We start from the raw sequence: 18,711 nt of genomic DNA on the forward strand, positions 1-18,711 counted from the left end.
GATCAGGAGCCCGGGGCAAGGTTCCCCCTGTGTGCACACACAAATATGTGGAATCTTGGATGAAAGCAATCCCCTTTTTTTGACCCAGGAAGTAAGTCTATATGTACAGAAGTGCCCATTGCAGCTTCGCACAGAGTGGCCAAAAACTGGAGAAAAGAACACAATATGTCCATCCTGGGCACGATGGGCTCATTACACTATAGCGCACCCATGAGTGGGAGGATGTGTCCTGGAGGGGGTTCACACACCAGGTAGGGGTGCAAAATTCTTCCCCAGGGTTAGTTGGGGTAATAAAATTCTGGATTCCTAAAGACCGTGAGTGAAAGCCACAAGACTGACAATTATAATGGTATTTCTCAGACTATTTCATTACCTCTTTCACTGGCCAAGTGACTGGTCCAGGAGCAAGAAGGATGAGAAGGAACTTTGATTTAAAGGAGTGGGGGGTTCATTTACCTGGAGAAGAAGTGTTTGAGGGATGTCTCCAAGCTCAGGAAGCTTCCTTCCTTTGAGGCTGAGATTCAACTGAGAGATGCAGAGTGTAAGAGAAAGGGCTAGCTGTCCTGGTGGTCTGCTCCATGAGTGCCATTACATCATGACGTTGAGACTTAGTTCTGCACTTGAATTCATGCCCCACTTCTTGCTATCTGTATGTGTGGGCAAGTAACTTAATCTCTGTGAGCCTTAGCTCCCTCATCTGTAAGATGGGTATAATCGTGCCTACACTTCACATTCATGAGAGGTCCTATATTGCCTTCCAGGAATCTGGGTAAAGATATACATTTGAGAGGTTTTGCATAGCACGACTTATTTACAAGGAAGGAAAACTGGAAATATTTTACACATCTAATGATAAGGAAAAGATTGGATAAATCAAGATATATTCCAAGTAATGGATTGCATGAGTAAGTAGTTTATTTAGGTGAAGAGCACATTAACCCCTTTCCTTCCCTGAGTGGGTAAGGAAGACGGGGAAGGGAAAACACCAAATACAGTGTGGTGCTGTCAACTCAGTTACCACTGAGGGTGACTGAGGCTGGGGAAACTCAAGGAGCCTGTGCAAACACAGCCTCAGAGTTATTCTATCAGTGGGGTGAGGGAGCTGGGGCATTTATACACCAACTCCCATCAGTCATTCATTGAGGCTGCTTCCAAATGGCATTTGGAAGTCAACTCTATAGGTAGGGCACATACAGCATCTATTACAGATCTACCAGACTGGCAGAAGTGAAAAAGGGTGACAACATTAAGTGCGGACGGGATTTGTAGCCATAGGCGTGCTCATATACTACTGGGGGGAGTTGTCACTACAACCGCTTTAGAAAACAAATCAGCATTTCTTGGGGTAGTCATAAGATGCTCTCACAGTAGGACCCAGCAATTTCACTCCTAGGTATACACACACCCTACATTAATTCTTGTACACATGTATCAGGAGACAAGGATGCGAGTGTTTGCAGCAACCAGGGAGGGGATTCCGTTCTGCCCAAGCCATGTGAGCTGAGCATTAATGATGAGGAAGCCCTGTGAAGGAAAATGGGATCCTTATACCAGGAAAAAAGGGGCACTGGGAGGCAAAACCACATATATTCTCTACAAATCATAATAAGATGTAACACTTGGGTGACACTTGTACATATTAATTCAATTTAATATTTAGTCCTCACACCAACACTATGACATAAGTACTATTATTTCCCTCATTTTATGGATGGGGAAAGTGAGGTTAATAACCACCTCAAAGGGTTCTAGTGAGGATCAAGTGGTGCAATGGAAATAAGATACTCAGCACAGTGCCTGGCACATAGTAAATGCTTAACAAATACCAGTGATTTCTGATATTGTTATTATTTGGCCTGGGCTCTCAGTTTCTTGGAGAAAAACTGAAGAAACTGAACTGTCACAAACCTGGTTTCTCAGCAGCTATTTCTTGGCAAGTTTGGATGGTCAGGGGGTCAGCTGGTGCCTGGGCTTATGCCCTCCAGTCAAATTCAAGGAGTTGTGGAGGGAGAGCCGGCCCCTGCCCAGCCTCCTGGGCTTCTAGCCAGACTTACCTGCTCCCCAGAATCTACAGCCCCTCCCAGGGAGGGAGCCACGGGGCAGGCTGCACCTCCTGGTCTCCCTTCCCACAGGGCAGCTCTGCCCTGTCCATCATTCTCTTGGCAGCTCAGCACCCGAGGTTCATTCTGGTGCTAAAAATAGGCTGTGTTTAGACACTCCAGGGCTCCGGCTGGAAACACGAGCTACAGTAACCAAAGACTGTCATGCCCGCAAAAGGGGGCCTCTCAGCCTCACCCTCGTGGCAGCTCACACTACCCTGGAGGCAGGGTAGGGGGCATCCACCACTTTCAACAGATGGGGAAACTGAGGCTCAGAGGGCGGTTTCATGTAAAACACAGAGAGATGAAGCAATGACAGCCAGCTTTTATCGAGCGTCAACTCCTTCCCTGTGGCTTATCTCCTCAAGTCCTCCCTAAACCCCTGGAGGGAGATTCTATGGGCCACCCACTCTGCAGAGAGAAATCGGCAGCTCAGAGAGGTGAAGACACCTTCCCAACCCGCACACCCATAGGTGACAGGAGAGGATGTTAATGTGATTCTGGCTTCCAGCATGTAATGAACAAACAGAAACTGAGAGGTGAAGGGGCTTGCTGGAGGCCAAGCCATGCCCCCTGCCCAGGGTTGGACAGACACAAGCTGTGGAGTACGGGGTACCATCACACCTGCCTTGCAGGTTGCCAGGAGGGAGGAGTTTGTGAGAAGATGTTTGTAAAACCTCTAAACAGTGTTCAGCCTATGGGAGGTTTTCAACCAATGGCAGTCAGCTTCATTCCCCAGTTCTGTCTGGACAGACAGAGGCAAAGAGAGATTGAGAGAGACTTGGAGAGAGAGAGAGGGAGAGACAGGAGAGAAAGGATGATGGATGGGCATGAGAGACAGAGAAGGTTTCCTGGGGGAAGTGGGACTGTGGCTCAGCGGGGGGCCCTGCACCCCAGGACCACGCAGAGCTGCCTCCACAGAGCCCTGAATTTACGGCTCCCTTAGGCTGTCATGCGGGGCGTTTGGCACATGGCACAGACCCATTGCTGTAGGTTTAAGCCCCAGGGAGATGTCAGTCCTCTGAGTCTTCTCACTCATTTTCTGCACTAGTGTTTCTTGGGGACCTACTGTGTGCCAGAGGCTGGGGCTGACACTGTGAGAGCACAGGTCGGGTCCCATTTACATGGGGCTCAGATTCCAAGGTGTTCTCCGTCCAGGTGACGCCCCCACCTCCCGGCACTGGCAGGATGGTGTGGGTGACTCAAGTCAGAACCCCCCTTCCCCCGCTCGCTCCTCCCACCACTGCTGCCTCAGTCTCTTTCTGTTCCCTGCCAGCTTCTAATGAGCTCATTATCCTCTTAAAACCCATTTGGCACCCACTTAGAGGAAAGATGTGTTGAAATATAAAAGAATGAGAAGGGAACAACAAAAAAGAACTACACCCAGAAATATCCTCAGAGAGACAAAAAGCCGCAGGGAACAGAACAGCTGAAATCTTTGCTGTCTTCATGCCCGCAGCAAATATGCTGCTGTAGCAAGTGGCTCTGATGGCAGCTCACATGTGCTCACGAGAGGGGCAGTGGCTGGAGGCTTTTCTTGAGCACCTACTATGTGCCAGGCAGTCTTCCTACAATTTTTAATGCAAGCCTGCCAGCAATATTTGCGGGGCGGGGGTGGTGTCAAGCTTCTTATTGTCCACTCCCCAGGAAAGGAGCCTCAGTCTGTGAGAATAGGTGTCTTGCCCCAATCACATAGGTGGCGGGCGGAAGAGGCAGGGTTTGACCCCAGGTCGGTCTGCCTCCAGAGGCCATGCTCTTGCTTGCCTGTCTCTGGAAGGGCTGGTGTCCCCTGCCCATTCCCTTGAGGGCTGCTGGCCTTTTTTCATCCTGTCCCAGCTGCAGAAATCTCTGCCATGTGTGTGATCTACATGAAATGCCGTGGGGCACAACCCACTGCCTGGAGGCTTTCTAGCTGAGAAGAGACTGGTGAAACTTCAGTTAGAGCACAGTCCAGACTTCTGAGCTTGGCATTCAAGGCTCCCCATGGTCTGACCCCACCCAGCGCTTCCCTGCATTCTCACCATGCCCTAAGCTCCTTGGCTGCCTCCACCCCAGTGCCCTGCCGGCGTGTGCTGTTCCTCCTCCCTAAGGTGTCCTTCTGCTGTTCCTTCACACAGAAAGCTGACTCCCCTTGCAAGGCCTGCCAGCTTAAAGACCCCTCCTGGGAGAAGCCCTTCAGGGCAGCTACAGACCCTCACTTCTCTGGGCTCCTGCATTCCAGGGCTTCTTACCCCGGGGTCCAGAAACCCCTTGACATTGTAAGCCAAAATCTAGGAGCTTATGTGCAAGGGCTCTTTTCTGGGCATATGTCTATAGTTTTCGCCATATTCTCAAAGGGATATAAGTCCAGAATAGGCGTGTGGTTAGGAATACAAGCTGTGAAATCAGATGGGCCTCGGTTCACAATCCAGCTGCAACTTCACAGCTGTGCGGCCCTGGACAAGTTGCTTAATAATTCTGAGCCTCATTCCTCGCCTCTGTAAAATAGATACAGATCTCCTTCATTGAATTGTTATGAGAATTAAATCAGAGTATGTAAGCATTTAGAGCAGTATCTGGCACATAATAAGTGCTTGGTAAACATTAGCTATTAATATTAATTGCTGCTCTATATCATATATACATCTACTATGGGATTTATCATTGTCTATGTAGTATAGTGATTTAGTATAGTGATTGTTTAAATTGCTGGCTCCCTCAGTAGACTCTGAATTCTCTGAAAGCAGCAACTCTGAATTATTTATTTCTGCATTCCAAGCACACATACAGTAGGCAAGCAACACATGTTGTTAAATGAATGGAAGAATGGGTGGATGAATGGATGGGTGGAGAGTTGGATGGATGAATGGGCTGCTACAGTTCAGATGAATGGATAGATGGATGGATGGACGATGGATGGATGGGTGGACGGATTAATGAATAGATTAATGATGAATGGATGGAGGGGTAGGTGAATTGATGGATAGATTAAAGAATGGATGATGGATGGGTGAATAGATTGTGACTTGACGGATGGGTAGGTGGACTGCTGGATAGATTAAAGGATGATGGATGGATGGATGGATGAACAGATAGTTTGACCCCGCAAGAGCATGGATTTGGGGCTGTTTTGTTCATTTAATTATTCCAAGTGCCTGCAACAGTAGCTGGTGCATGTAGGTGCTCAGTACTTAATTCCTGAATTAATAGAATGGCATATGGAGGGACACTGGACTCTACCTTGAACCACAGTTAAACTCCTGTGCTGCTGTCTGGATTGGTAGGGGCTGTTACCATTCAAATCACCCATTGGCTGACAGCTGAATTCTTTGCACTGGCCAAGATTGTCATGAGGCCCCCTGCTGGTGGTAAAATGAAACAACATAGGCCAAGTGGAGTCTTCTATTTTCTAATTTAGATTCTATTTTCCTCCTGGCTGATGATTCTGAATGTTTACTCATAAAGCCGTGGTTCTCAAACCTTTGTGCTCATTACCATCACCTGAGGGCACCTTGTTACACCTGTAGGTGTCCTCTTCAACCAGAGATTCTGGTTGGAGAGGTCAGGAAACTTCATGTTTAACCAGGCTGCCAAGTGATTCTGAATCAGATGCTCCTCAGACCACACTCTGAGGGACCCTCAAAGGATGAGCCACTGCTGGTCATTGGGAGGCAGTGGAGATGGGCTGCTGCTTCGGGGGCTGTCTCTGGATTCCCAAGTGATGCCCAGACCATCACTTGCAGAAAGAGCGTCAAAAAGGCAGGGGTTCAGAGCTGTGGTTTTGTGTTTGGACCATCCTGGGTTCAAATCCCACCGCCACCACTCACCAGCTGTGTGTCCTCAGTTTCCTCATCTGTAAAATGGGAAATAGTTACTTCCCACAGGAACATGGGGAAGAATTATTAATACACATAGAAGGCTTGGCACAAAGCAGGGCATACCAGAGACACTCAATAAATACTGAGTGAATGCGTATGTTGCTAAATAATTCTGCTTTCCTTCCTTCTTTTCTTCCTTGGATAGAAGAGAGGGGCTATGGATTTGATCTCTCCCATTACAATGTGAGCCCTGTGAGGGATGGGACTGTGTCTCTCTGGTTTACAGCTTTATTTCCAGCACCTAGGACAGTGCCTGCTACACAGTAGGTGCTCGCTAAACATTTGTTGGAAAAAAAAAAATGAATGAATTTGATATGGTTCAGTACCAGCCAGGTCCAGCAGACAGTTCAGCAGGTACCTAGGAAGTACTTTTTGGCCTTGAAGTAACCCACGAATCAGTGTATATTTGACAGATATGCAGACGTGTGGGGCATAAGAACCTGTGCTTGTCCAAGATAAAGCTTGCCCTCAAACCAGGACCCAGTAGGATTCGCTTCTACCCAGCACTGCTGGGTGCTTTGAGCCACTGGTTTCCTCCCCTCTCTGACTCTGCATCCCCCCTTGAGAATGTTCAAGAACGCTTCGAGTTCTGGCCTCTACGAGGAGATTTCTTATGCCTGTACCTGTGCTGTTTTGCAGGTGACAGCCCTGAGCCAGAATGCTTAACCGGATGAAAGCCCGCTAGCTTCTGTTTCTGCCAGGTGGACACGCTGAGCTTGGTCCCCAGCTGGGGAAGAGGGCAGACATGGCCCTCAGTGAAATAATCCAGCCCCTATAGGCGTGAGCAACTGAGAAAGGGCAAGAAGCGAACTCCAGCTGCTGGTGAACCCTCACAAAATCCTCCTCCGATTGCTATTTTCAAAGTTCTTTGGGAACTCTGAGGCAAAGAACAAGATGTAGGAAAATGGGACCAACTCCTGCGTGTCCTGAGCCTCAAAACCCCTTTCATGGCCCAAAGAAGCTCACCTTGACTCCGGGAGGGCTGGTGAACTCTGTCCTCTATTCTCTTGGCTTCAGCCAAGCATTGGACTTGCCCTCCCACTCTGATCTTGGCAGTCACCTTCGCAGACGGATTAAGACTGAAGACCCCCAGGGGCTCCATCCCTAAGGGAAGCTTGAGAAGCAGAGCCCTGCCTCCATTCCCTCCCTGGATCACACCCCCCAGCCCCCAGCGGAGCCGGAACGATCCAGTCCGGAATGATCCCGCTATGGCCAAGCTCTGGTTCAAATTCCAGCGGTACTTCCGCAGGAAACCTGTACGTTTCTTTACCTTCCTGGTGCTCTACCTGACAGCTGGGAGCCTCGTCTTCCTTCACTCTGGTTTTGTGGGTCAGCCTGCTGTCTCCCAGAACCAGGCCAACCCCGCTGCGGGGGCCCCAGCGGAGGGCGCTGAGCTGCCCTTTTTGGGTGACTTAAATCTGGGCAGAGCCTTCCGGGATACAGGTGAAACCTCGAGCATCGCCCGCAGGTATGGACCCTGGTTCAAGGGCAAGGACGGAAATGAGAGAGCCAAGCTGGGGGACTACGGGGGAGCCTGGAGCCGGGCCCTCAAGGGGAGGGGCATCCGGGAGAAGGAGGAGGAGCGAGGTAAGAGGGGTGAGCATCTGGGCTTGGAAGGTGGCTGAGGAGAAGGGAAGGGGGATGATGATAATAATATAATAACAGCTGCCAGTGTTCAGTGTTTAATAGGAACCAGTCATCATACATGCAAGAGGTTTCACAGAGGAGAAAATTGAAGCTCAGAGACATTAAGTAGCTTGCTTGAGGTCACACAGCTTGTAAACAGCCAAGCTTAGATTTGAACCCTGAATCTGTCAGAGTCCAAAGTCTGACCCTCCCCTGCAGCCTTTTTTAGCCCTTGTTACATACACTTGAAAATCAAAACACCTAGCATCTATTGAGCACTTACTAAGGGCTAAGTACTTTTCTAAGCACTTGACATGCATTGAATTATCACCACAACTCTATGTGATAGGTGCTATTATTCCCATTTTAAAGGTGAGGAAACTGAGGCACCGAGAGCCCAAGTTTACACAGCTAGCTAGTGGCAGAGCTTCTGCTCCACTGGATTGCCTCTCAGTTCACTTTGCTGGATCTCTCAGTGATGGCACTTGGGGAACCTCATCGCCCTGGGCATGTTTCGTTGCGTTTTCTTAGCCTGTCACAGTTAAAAAAGGCTTTTCTTCCTAAGTGCATTACCTCATTTGATTTTCACTACACTCCACGGACTTAAACAAGGAATATGAACTTATGCCCAGTTAACAGACGTGGAAACAGGCTTGAAGAAGTGAAGACACTTCTCCAGGGCCACATAACTGGTAAGTGGTAAGTTCAAATCAGACCCGTCTGGCCTGGATGCTGGCTCTATGACTACCTCCCAGAGTCAGCCAATGTCTGCCCATCTAACCCGCATTCTGGGGAGGACCCCACAACCCCTGCAGTTCATGAGATTAACACGAATGGATGTTTCCAGAATCTGGGACAGACGGTTTGGGAGGATCTACGACCAATCAGGACAGAAGGAAAACCTCCCTAGCCCTTGTGTTCCCTGCCACGTGTCACGCTTCTGCTGTGATTCAACCTATGAAAAACCCCTTCTCCCACTGCGGAAGGAAGCAGGACTAATGGAGGGGACTCATCCCGGGGAGCACATTTCCCTGCTTCAGTCCCACCCTGCACCTGGCTCAGGAGCATCCAGAAGACCCTACCGTCTCACCCTCAGGAATTTCCTAGAATTCTGCCTCTTCGAAAACTTCACAGGGAGGTGAAGGGGATTGTGGGAGGTGGCAGAATGGATTGGAGGACTTGGATTCATAGTCCAGCTCCACTCCAACCAGCCGTGTGGTCCAGGCAAGTGGCTTTACCTTCTCATGCCTCAGTCTTGTCATCTGTAAAATGGGAATAATGACCCCCTCCCTGCCAGGTTTCTCCTGAGAGTTCAATGAGACATGGTTATGGAAACACCTAGCACAATGCCTGCACATTAGGGGTGATCAGGAAATTCTTGTGAATCTTCCTGGGTAAGGGACCCCGTCTTGTAGGCACAGTTGAGGTGTGAGGTGCTACACTGATGGAGAAATCATGATGTGGCTTCCCTCTCTACCTTCTCCAATCAGTAAGCTTCGTCTCACCCCAGCCACTCCAAACTCCTTCTGCTACTTTGCAAACCCCAAAGTTTGCCACAAGCCTGCGCCTTAGGATATGCTCCCATCATACTTAGGATAAATTCCAGAGTCCCCACCATGGCCCACCAATCCAGCCTCATGTTATAACATTTCCCACCCCTCCTCACCACACACTCCTCCCCATTATCCTTCTTGCTGTTCATTGAACACACCAAGTCTTATCCTACCTAGGAATCTTTGTATAGATAGTCCTGTCCATCTGGGATGTTCTTCCCCATATCTTTGCATGGCTCCCTTCCTCCCTTCCTCCTGGACCTCAGTCAAACCTTGCCACCCTGTAGAGGTCTTCCTGGACTGTCCTAAAGTAGCCCCACTTTGTGCCTGGTCAGGACCAGATTCCCCAGCTCTATTTTTGTCGCAGTACTTATCACTATCTGAAAGTATCTCATTTTTACTTGCTTTCTGGTTTATAGTCTGTCTCTACTACTAGACCGTCAGCTCCAAGAAGGCAGGGATAGTGCCTGTCCTGGTCACCTCATTCTATCAGCACTTGGGACAGCACCAGGAACAAAGATGGCGCTCAGTACCTACTGGTTGAATGAAAGAGTGATTGGGTGGACAGATGAATGAATGACCAGCCCTCTGCCTGGAGTGTCTCCACAGGCTTAGCTCTACTCTTCCTCCAGATCTCAGCTTAGCTCACCTCCAGGAAATTGTCCCTGACCCCCCCCCGCAAGGCTTGATCGAATGTTCCTCCTCTGTACTCCCTGTCATGGCCCTTATGTGAATGGTAATTGCCTGTGTTTATCGCGGTCCTTTGGTAGAATATGATTCCCTAGTGGCACAGTTGATTTATCCAACGACAATAACAACATCCCCCCATTTGTTATGAGAATGAAATACCACTGCCACTATTACGAGTAATTATTACCATTTCTTGAGCACCTGCTTCACGCCAGTCACTGCCCCACTTGCTTTTCATGTGTTATTTGAATGGAATGATATGCGTAAAATGCTTATTACACCTCCCGGTTTATAATAATAGGTCACTTAATAGTTGCTGCTGTTAGTAGTAGAAGTAATAGCTAAACATCTATCGAATGGTCATCATTGGCTAGACCATGTTATAAGTGCTTCATTGCCTTATGTAGTTATCACAACAACTCAAAAAGTTAGAGACTATTATCCTATTTTACAAATGGGAAAATTTAAAACTCAGGGAGAAGTCACTTACCCCAGGTTACGCAGGTAGTGAGTGGAAGAACTGAGGTTTGAAACAAGGTCCATTTAATTCCAAAGCTTGTGAGCCTTCTTCTCTACCACGCTATCCCCCCTGCCTCTGGAAATCTTATATATTTTATAAAATATAAAGAGAGAAGGAAGAGAAAATAAGAAAGAAGCCTGGACCCCAGAGCTCTCAGCAGGCAGCTTTGGAATCAGATGGTCTTATTAAGAAAACACAAATTCAGACTGTCCTTGATTAACTTATTCAGAGTTCAGCAAGGAAAGACAACATATTAGATTAACGCTAATAAAAACGAGACGCTTCTTTGACCTGATGCTAAACACATTTGGCTTTTCTCTGAAGCTGGCAAGGGCTCTGCTTGATGCAGTGATGCAAGACAAGCTGTAAAGGATTCAGAGCCCATCACGGCGCAGTAGGTGAGGGTGGAGCTGCTCCCAGGCTGGGCTGGGGCTGGGCAGGAAGTCTGACTTCCTGGGTGGAGCTGGCACCTACAATGTGCCAGTCACCTTGCTAGGCTTGCGAAATCCTGTGCTCTGAGCAGTCAAATGAGGGTTCAAATCCCAGTTCTGCAGCTTGCTGGCTGTGCAGCTTTGGGCAGGTCACTTCACCTCTCTGAGCCTCAGTTTCCTTTGGGAGATAAAAAGTACTTAACATCAGATGACTGATGTGATGATTATATAAGATAAATCAATAGCATGCTCTCTAAATGCCAGGCACTGTTCTAAACCCTTTGCATCTATTACCTCATGTAATCTTCGTAGCAACTCAATTAAGTAGACACTGTTATTAACTCCCCCATACAGGGAAGAAACTAAGGCACAGAGAGGCTAGGTAACCTGCCCAAGGTTATCCAGCTGGAGGAGTGGGTATACCAATATTTGAACCCAGGTGGTTTGAATCTTACACCTGAACCTTAACCACTACATCGTCTCACTTCTCAACACACAGAAAGTACTCAGCACAGAGTCTGGCACACAGTAAGCAGTTAGCATGTGCCGGCTATTATTATTAATACTGTAATTCTGTAGGAGAAAACAGAGGTGATTTGACTTACCTTAGGTGACCCAGTTGTTGGGACCAGAGCCAGGAGCCAAATCCAGTTTGATTTCAAAGTCTGTGCTGTTTCTGTTTACCCCAGATTACAGAGCGGGTGGGCTGGGTGTAAAGAAGGACATGGGGATATTTAGTCAGCATTTTTGGAAGGGACAGCAGGGCACCCACTCCCCGTCTCCTCCAGCTGAAGATGCAATCTCTGCAGATTATGGAGGGTCTGCTCTGTGTCGGAGACTGTGTGCTCATACTCAGCCTCACATCAGGTAGGAAGTATTAAACTCTTTTCATGCATTATGAAACAGAGGCTCAGAGAGAGTAAATGACTTGCCCCCCATGTCACACAGCTGCTAAGAGGCAGAGCAGACTCCAACCCGATTCTGTCTGAATCCAAGACTCTTATTCTTAACCACTGAGCTATAGAATCCCCAACTGCAATCATTCATTCATTCCATATTTACTGCATGTCTGTATGCCCCGCCCTATGCTGGGAGCTGGAGACACAAGAATGATTCAAGCACAGTTTTTTTTTTCCTCTGAGGAATATTCACACCCTCCTGGGGGAAGACAGGCAAGTAAAAGATAAATTATGTTTTCAAAAATAACTTTTTTCTGGATTATCAAAGTAGAAAAATTAGAATACATAGCAAAAAAGAGATGAAAAAAAAAATAGCCCAAAGTCCCACCATCCAGCAACAGTCCCAGTCAACACTGTTGGTGTATCACCTTTACCTTCCTTTTTCCTTTATGCGTGTATTTCTAAAGAATAGAATGCTGTATATATAGCATCATATCCTGCTTTCCCCTACTATAGCACTTTTTCATTTTGTTAAAAGTTCTTCCCCAATGGGCCTAAATTATTTCTAATTTGAAAAAATAATGGACAATACTTGGAAAATTGTTTCAGAAAAGTGTTAAGGTGGGGTAAGCCAGGGGACTCTGGGATCCCAAAGGAGGGATCCTGTTCGGTCATGGGGCTGTATCATGGCTGCCTTCCTGGGGGAGGTGATAGTTGAGCTGAGCCTGCAAGATCCATGGGCCTTGACCAAAGTGAAAGATGCATACCTTCTACCCCAGGGAAGCCTAGATATGAGCAGGAAATTCTATTCCCTGTGCAAGGAAACCCAGACAGCACTGGAGTGATCCTCTTGAAGGACAACTTTCCAAGATGGTGGAGAATCCCCAGCAGGAATATACAGTTTCTCTTCTCCATGAAGAGATCAATCTTACAATCAATCTTAAAATTACCCCTGTATTAGAGTCTGAGGGCTGCGATAGCAAAATACCATGAACTGAGTGTCTTGAAACAACAGAAATGTATTACCTTGAAGTTCTGGAGGCCAGAAGTCCAAAATCAAGATGGGCTCTCAGCAACAAGAGAGGCCGCGATAGTGAGAGGCCCGCGCACCGCGATGAAGAGTGGCCCCCGCTTGCCACAACTAGAGAAAGCCCTCGCACAGAAACGAAGACCCAACACAGCCAAAAATAATAAATAAATAAATTTAAAGCAAGCCTATATTTCCTTTAAAAAAAAAAAAAAAAGATGGGCTCTGAGGAAATCTGTTCCAAGCCTTTCTCCCAGCTTCTGGCATCAGCAGGCGCCCTTGGCATTCCTTGAAGCTGTATAACGCCAGTCATTGCCTCTGTTTTCACATGACCTTCTCCTTGTGTCTCTGGGTCTTCAGAGAGCCACTTTCTAACAGGGACACCATTCACATTGGATTGGGACCCCCCTACTCCAGTATCACCTCATAGCTAATTACATCGCCAATGACCTTGTTTCCAAATAAGGTCACATTCTGAGGTACTGGGCTTAGGACTTCAACCTATCTTTTTTTTTTTTTTTTTTTGATGAGGGGCACAATTCAACCCATAACTATTCCCACTTTTCAGGCAGGAGCTTGAGTAATACTGCAAGGCTACTGCAGTGTCAGGATTAGAACCCAGATCTGGTGCCTCCTGTCTGTGAATCTACTCACAGACAGTAAATAAGAGGAATACAAATTAGCATATGTTTAGCTATCTTTTTAACAAATTACTTTCATTGAAGAGAGCAAAATTTCTTGAAAAGGAAGATTAATTGAAGCAAAAGAAAAAAAAAAAGTAAAGGAAAGGGGAAAAAACACAGTCAGGAGAGCTCCTTTCCAGATGCCTGTGCTCTCCTAGGCTCACCCCTCATGGTTTCTGTGCTTGAGATAAATAGGCAGGCTGGGACAGGACTTTGCCATTTCAGCAATATTTAGATGGCTGCAGAGATAAACTGATAGATTATGTGAACTCGGCCATTAATTCACCCTCGAGTGACCTGTGATTTTTGTCCCTGTGTTGCATACTCGATCTCCCCCTCATCTCCGGGAGATTCTGCCACCACAGCAGAACTTGAGGCGCCGGGCCTTTGGAAAATGGCAGAAGTGGGTTGGACACTACCCCTGCTGATGAGCTCATTGCTAGCAGGGTGATAGAACTCCAGGGACAGGGCCACCGGTTGCGTTGGCCACAGCCTGCACTGAAGGGTCAGTGGGGAAAGAGTCACCAGCACTTGCCCAGGACAGGGAGGAAACAGACTCAATATCCATTTCCTGACCCAAAGAGCTCAGCCCGTCCATCAGGTCACAGTATGTAACACGCCCATGCTTCTCCAGAGCATCAGTGAAGGTACCATGTATCTCTTTTTTCCTCCTGTTGACAGATGAAGAAATGGAAGGTCATCTGTTCACCCAACAAGTCCTTGAGCACCTGTTATGTAGGACATCTCAGCCTGATGCCTGGCCTGTGGGAGGGTTAGGGAAGGGGTGGTACAACATTTAAAAGCCCAGGCTTAGGGGCAGTTGGACCTATGGTCAAATCTCCCAAAAGACCCTCCCTCTCCCATCATCCCTCCAGGAAGGCCTCTCTTGGAGGATGGAGCAGCCCTTCTCCCAAGCCGAGACTGAATGTGGTACATGGGAAAAAGCAGCCTAGACATGGATGTAGTCTAGACTCTCCAAGCTGGGTGGACTCGAGCAACTTAGCTTGACAATCAGCATATTAGTCAGTGCACCTTTGGTGGCAAGGGAAAAAAACCCATCTTGAATCAGCTTAAGCTAAAGAAGAAAATGTATTGTGTCTTGTCACCAAACTACCGAAGGGGCTAGATTTTCAAATGAATGATTTGTGCCCTTCTCTTCCTAACTCTCATCTCTGCTCGCCTCTGACTTAGCTTGGTTCTTCTCCTATACAGACTGACTTTGATGCCAGGGATTGTGGCTGTCGGTAGCTCTGGGCTTAGAGAATGCCAGTGTCATAACCCAAGGGAAACAGATTTCTTTCTCCCAGCTTTAATCTATAAAAATCCAAAGAATGGGTCAGGTGCCCTTCCCTGTAGCCATCAATCACTGGCTGGTGGCAGGTGCAATATGATTGGCTCTTTCAAGGTCAGTGTCTCCTCATGGTCAGGGCAGCTAAGATCTGTTAACAGAAAAATAGGAAGAGGGGGTGCTTTGAAGACACAAACAGTACCATTACAGTCCACCCCTTCACCCCGTAGAGGACATATGTGTGTACATACACTCTCACTCCTATTAATTTGATTATAAAAATCTCATCTAACACAATCCACTATCCCATATATGGCCAAATGCACCTACCCTCACCCTAAGGTGAGACCACCCATGGTCATAGTACATCCAACTCCAAGCCCGGCATTTCTGGGTCACGAGTGTTACTCTCCATCAGGACTCAGTGTGGCGCCTTGTGATCCTGAAGTCTGTGGGCCAAATGGAAGTGAAGCCTCCCCAAATGTAAAATGGCTGGAGGACAGATCTGGGCTTAAATTTTAAGTGAGACACTTCCAAGCTGTAGTAACATAGGCAGACTACATAGTTGTGAATTCTACTTAAAAACGAGTGACATGGAGTAACATGGGTGGTTACCAGTCAGAACATATACCATATGCCAAAACAAAGATTTGCCTCTAAGACAGAGAGATATAATAGTCATTAGGATCAGCCTCTTCATCTATAAAATGGGTTAATAAGAAGGGTGTGAGGACTGAATTTTTTAAAATAAGGCATGACACTTAGTAAAGTAGATAGCACATGATAGATACTCAATACATATTCTCTCCTCTCTCCCTCTCTCCCTTTCTCTCTCTCTCTCTCTCTCTCTCTCTCACATATACACAGACACACACAGAGAGCTTTTGATCTGATGACAATGACTTCATGCTGACAAAATAAAACAACCATTTCCCCCCTTCCCCTCTCCCTCCCTCTCCTTCCTCCTTTTCTTTCTCCTCCTGCCCATCCTTGGACACTGTGTCCTCTAGCGAACTATTGAGTTAAAGTTGGTGTGAAGCTCTCAGCACCATGGCCCGTGGAGGTTCTCACTCCCAGCCCAGATGTAAGTAGCATCCATGCCCCAGGGCCGTGGTTCCTTCTGTGACACAGGAGGGACATGCATTGTTGAACAAGCACAGTGACAAGATGTAGGCTTTTCCAGAGCTGTCACCATCTGATGTGCCCGCTCCAGGGAGGCAATGTTTCTTTTAAAGATGGACTGTTCTTAGTTGACCAAATCACCTCTGTCTTATGAAAGAAATTCAAGGTGATCAGGGATGAGACGCATCTCCAGCGAGGCTGACAAATTTTGCACTTACCAGGGTGGTGTTGAGGGAAACAATTGCTCCATAATGAACCTGTATCCTCTGCTAGACCCTGCTCTCCACCATGAGTGAGGGGGACAAGAAGCCCACAGTTTAAATAGACAGCAGCCCACCCATGAACGAGATCAAGTGGCATGTAATATTTCCCTCAATCGTTCCCTATGAGGGCCGTTTAATTCCAAGGGCTGGCTGGGTCCTCAGTCTAACCTTCAGTTATTTCCAAGTGCAAGGGTGGAAAGAGCACTGGTTTGGGGTCCCATAGATCTAGATTTAAATCTTTGTTCTACCATCAATTAGTTTCAGGTCTCAGATAGCTCACTTCACCTTTCTGGGCCTCTGTTCAATCATCTAAGAAAAGAGTTTAAGCATGCCAAGGGTCATTGCACCTGGGTCATTGCAAAGATCCTCGGATTCAAAGAGAAACAAGCAGTAGTTCAGAACATGGGCTCTGCAGCCAGATTGCTTGGGTCCAAACCTAACTCCACAGGTATAAGCTGTGTTTCGTTGGGCAGGTGACTTAGCCTCTCTGGGCCTCAGTTTCCTTTTCTACATTGAGTGGGAATATTAATACTTACCTCATAGGGTCATTCTAAGGATTCACTGAGACAATATGTGTAAAGCACTTAGCAAAGTGCATGTCCACATTAATAATAATGATTGTAAGAACATATGGGAAAAGACTTTATAAACTGTAAAGTACCATCTTTGTGTACTATTTACCAGGAAGTACAGGAACACGTGTACTACTTTTTTTTTTTTTTTTTTTAAACATCTTTATTGAAGTATAATTGCTTTACAATGGTGTGCTAGCTTCTGCTTTACAACAAAGTGAATCAGTTACACATATACATATGTTGCCATATCTCTTCCCTCTTGCATCTCCCTCCCTCCCACCCTCCCTATCCCACCCCTCTAGGTGGTCACAAAGCACCGAGCTGATCTCCCTGTGCTCGTGTACTACTTTAAGAAAACTAAGTGAATGGTTTATAATTGTATAGTTGTTTTACATTATTTAAAAATTTCCTTTTGGATGAAAGCATTCACCTTGGCCCACAAGGTGGGAAAACTGTACTTATACAGCACTGTAAATGGCCGGTTTTTTATTCCACTCACCTTAACTTTGTGCCTGTTACATTCAAGACACTGTGGTAGAGACGTTTATACAAATAAGTCCATTTTAACCTCATTGGGCTGATATTTTCATCCCCACAATGAAGAAAACTAGGCCTCAGAGAGGTTAACTGGCCTAAATGCACTAGGTCAGCACTAGAATGTAACCAAAGTCATATGACAACCTAGATCTTGAGATATCCCAGGCCAGTGTTCCTTCCAAGGGAAAATAACACCTTAAGCCATCTTGTAGAAATGATAACAGGCTGTCAACTTATCAAGCTCTTCAGAGCTGTCCTAATACAGGTCTCATCTGCTTGGTGCTTAGGGAATGATGTTGGCTTGGGTTACTGGGTGCCCAGTTGTCACCAGTAGAGCCCAGGGGCATGACCTTAACCCTGGCCTTGGAAAGGTCCCTCCCTCCTCTCTGTTGACCTCCAGGGCCCACAGCCTTACCCATGGGACACCACTGCCCTTATAGATCATGTTCAGCCAATGCACATGAGTTTCAGTCTCTCTTGTTTCTACTTTACTGCTCAGAGGAAGGAATTGGTACCGAAAGGTCAACAAGGCCACATAGCCAGAGGCACACTGGTTACTCCTGAGACCCTTTCAGCTTTGTCCCCCTGCCAAATCTGACTTTTCTCATCTCCCCAAAGCTAAGTACATCGGCTGCTACCTGGATGACACCCAGAGCCGGGCCCTTCGAGGCGTGTCCTTTTTCGACTACAAAAAGATGACCATCTTCCGTTGCCAGGACAACTGTGCAGAACGGTAGGGCCCCACCAGTGTCCCAGGCATTCAGACCCCTTCCTTCTCAGATTCCTACCTGTGGTGGTCTTTCCTTTTCCATGGGAGGGCATGATGGAGGATGAACATGTGGCTACAAGGAAAGGGTGATTGTGTGTGTGTGTGTGTGTGTGTGTGCGTGCGTGCACATGCATACATGCATGCAACTGAGCAGGGAGTTGGTCTATGGGCATTTGTGAGACTCTGCCTAGGAGTGAGTTTGCAGTGTACAGTATGCAGGGTCATATGTTTGTAAGCTTAATGCCAATACCTAACTGTCGTTAAATAACAGTAGCTGTGAGTGCAGGAGTCTCTGTGGATGTGTTTGCAAGGGTCCCGAATTGTGGGGAAAGCACAAGTGGGTGTTTACATGCAGGCAAGTGCGAGTCTGTGAGCATGAGGCTTGTGTGATGCCCGTGGGAAGGGTAAGGTGGGAGCCTGGGATCAGGGCTATTTAATGGTTTACCAGCCAAGAAACTATTTGTTTCTCTACCAGGGAGAAACACTCACCTGTCCAGACAGTGTTTTCCAATCTAAGAAGAAAATGATGTTCTTGATTAGAACATGCACTGGGGGGTGGGGGGAGCTGACTTTCCAAGAGTGGATGAGGCCCCAGAGGACTGGCGAGTTGGGACCCTCAGTCCAGGCCTGGGAACCAGCACTGCTGCCCTAGAGGCACTGTGGAGTGAGCTGACCTTCTCCTCCCCTGTGCCCTGGGTCCCCATGCTCATCTTCAGACTCTAGCCAGTTGCCTCTGGTGATCACAAGCTCTAGAGGAGCTCCACTGCATGGC

The 18,711-nt window shown here is 47.3% G+C and overlaps 1 protein-coding gene across 1 annotated transcript in view; it reads left to right on the top strand.

Moving 5' to 3' along the window:
* The first annotated feature begins 7,164 nt into the window (after positions 1-7,164).
* The window catches only part of WSCD2 (WSC domain containing 2), a 44,516-nt gene continuing 32,969 nt past the window's right edge, over positions 7,165-18,711 (top strand). Inside the window, exons 1-2 of the mRNA XM_061169980.1 lie at positions 7,165-7,543; positions 17,789-17,903. Coding sequence (XP_061025963.1) covers positions 7,165-7,543; positions 17,789-17,903 — 494 coding nt within the window. The remainder of the gene's footprint in view (positions 7,544-17,788; positions 17,904-18,711) is intronic.

Source organism: Eubalaena glacialis, chromosome 15 (genome assembly GCF_028564815.1).
Source record: "Eubalaena glacialis isolate mEubGla1 chromosome 15, mEubGla1.1.hap2.+ XY, whole genome shotgun sequence".
NCBI classification, from domain to species: Eukaryota; Metazoa; Chordata; class Mammalia; order Artiodactyla; family Balaenidae; genus Eubalaena; species Eubalaena glacialis.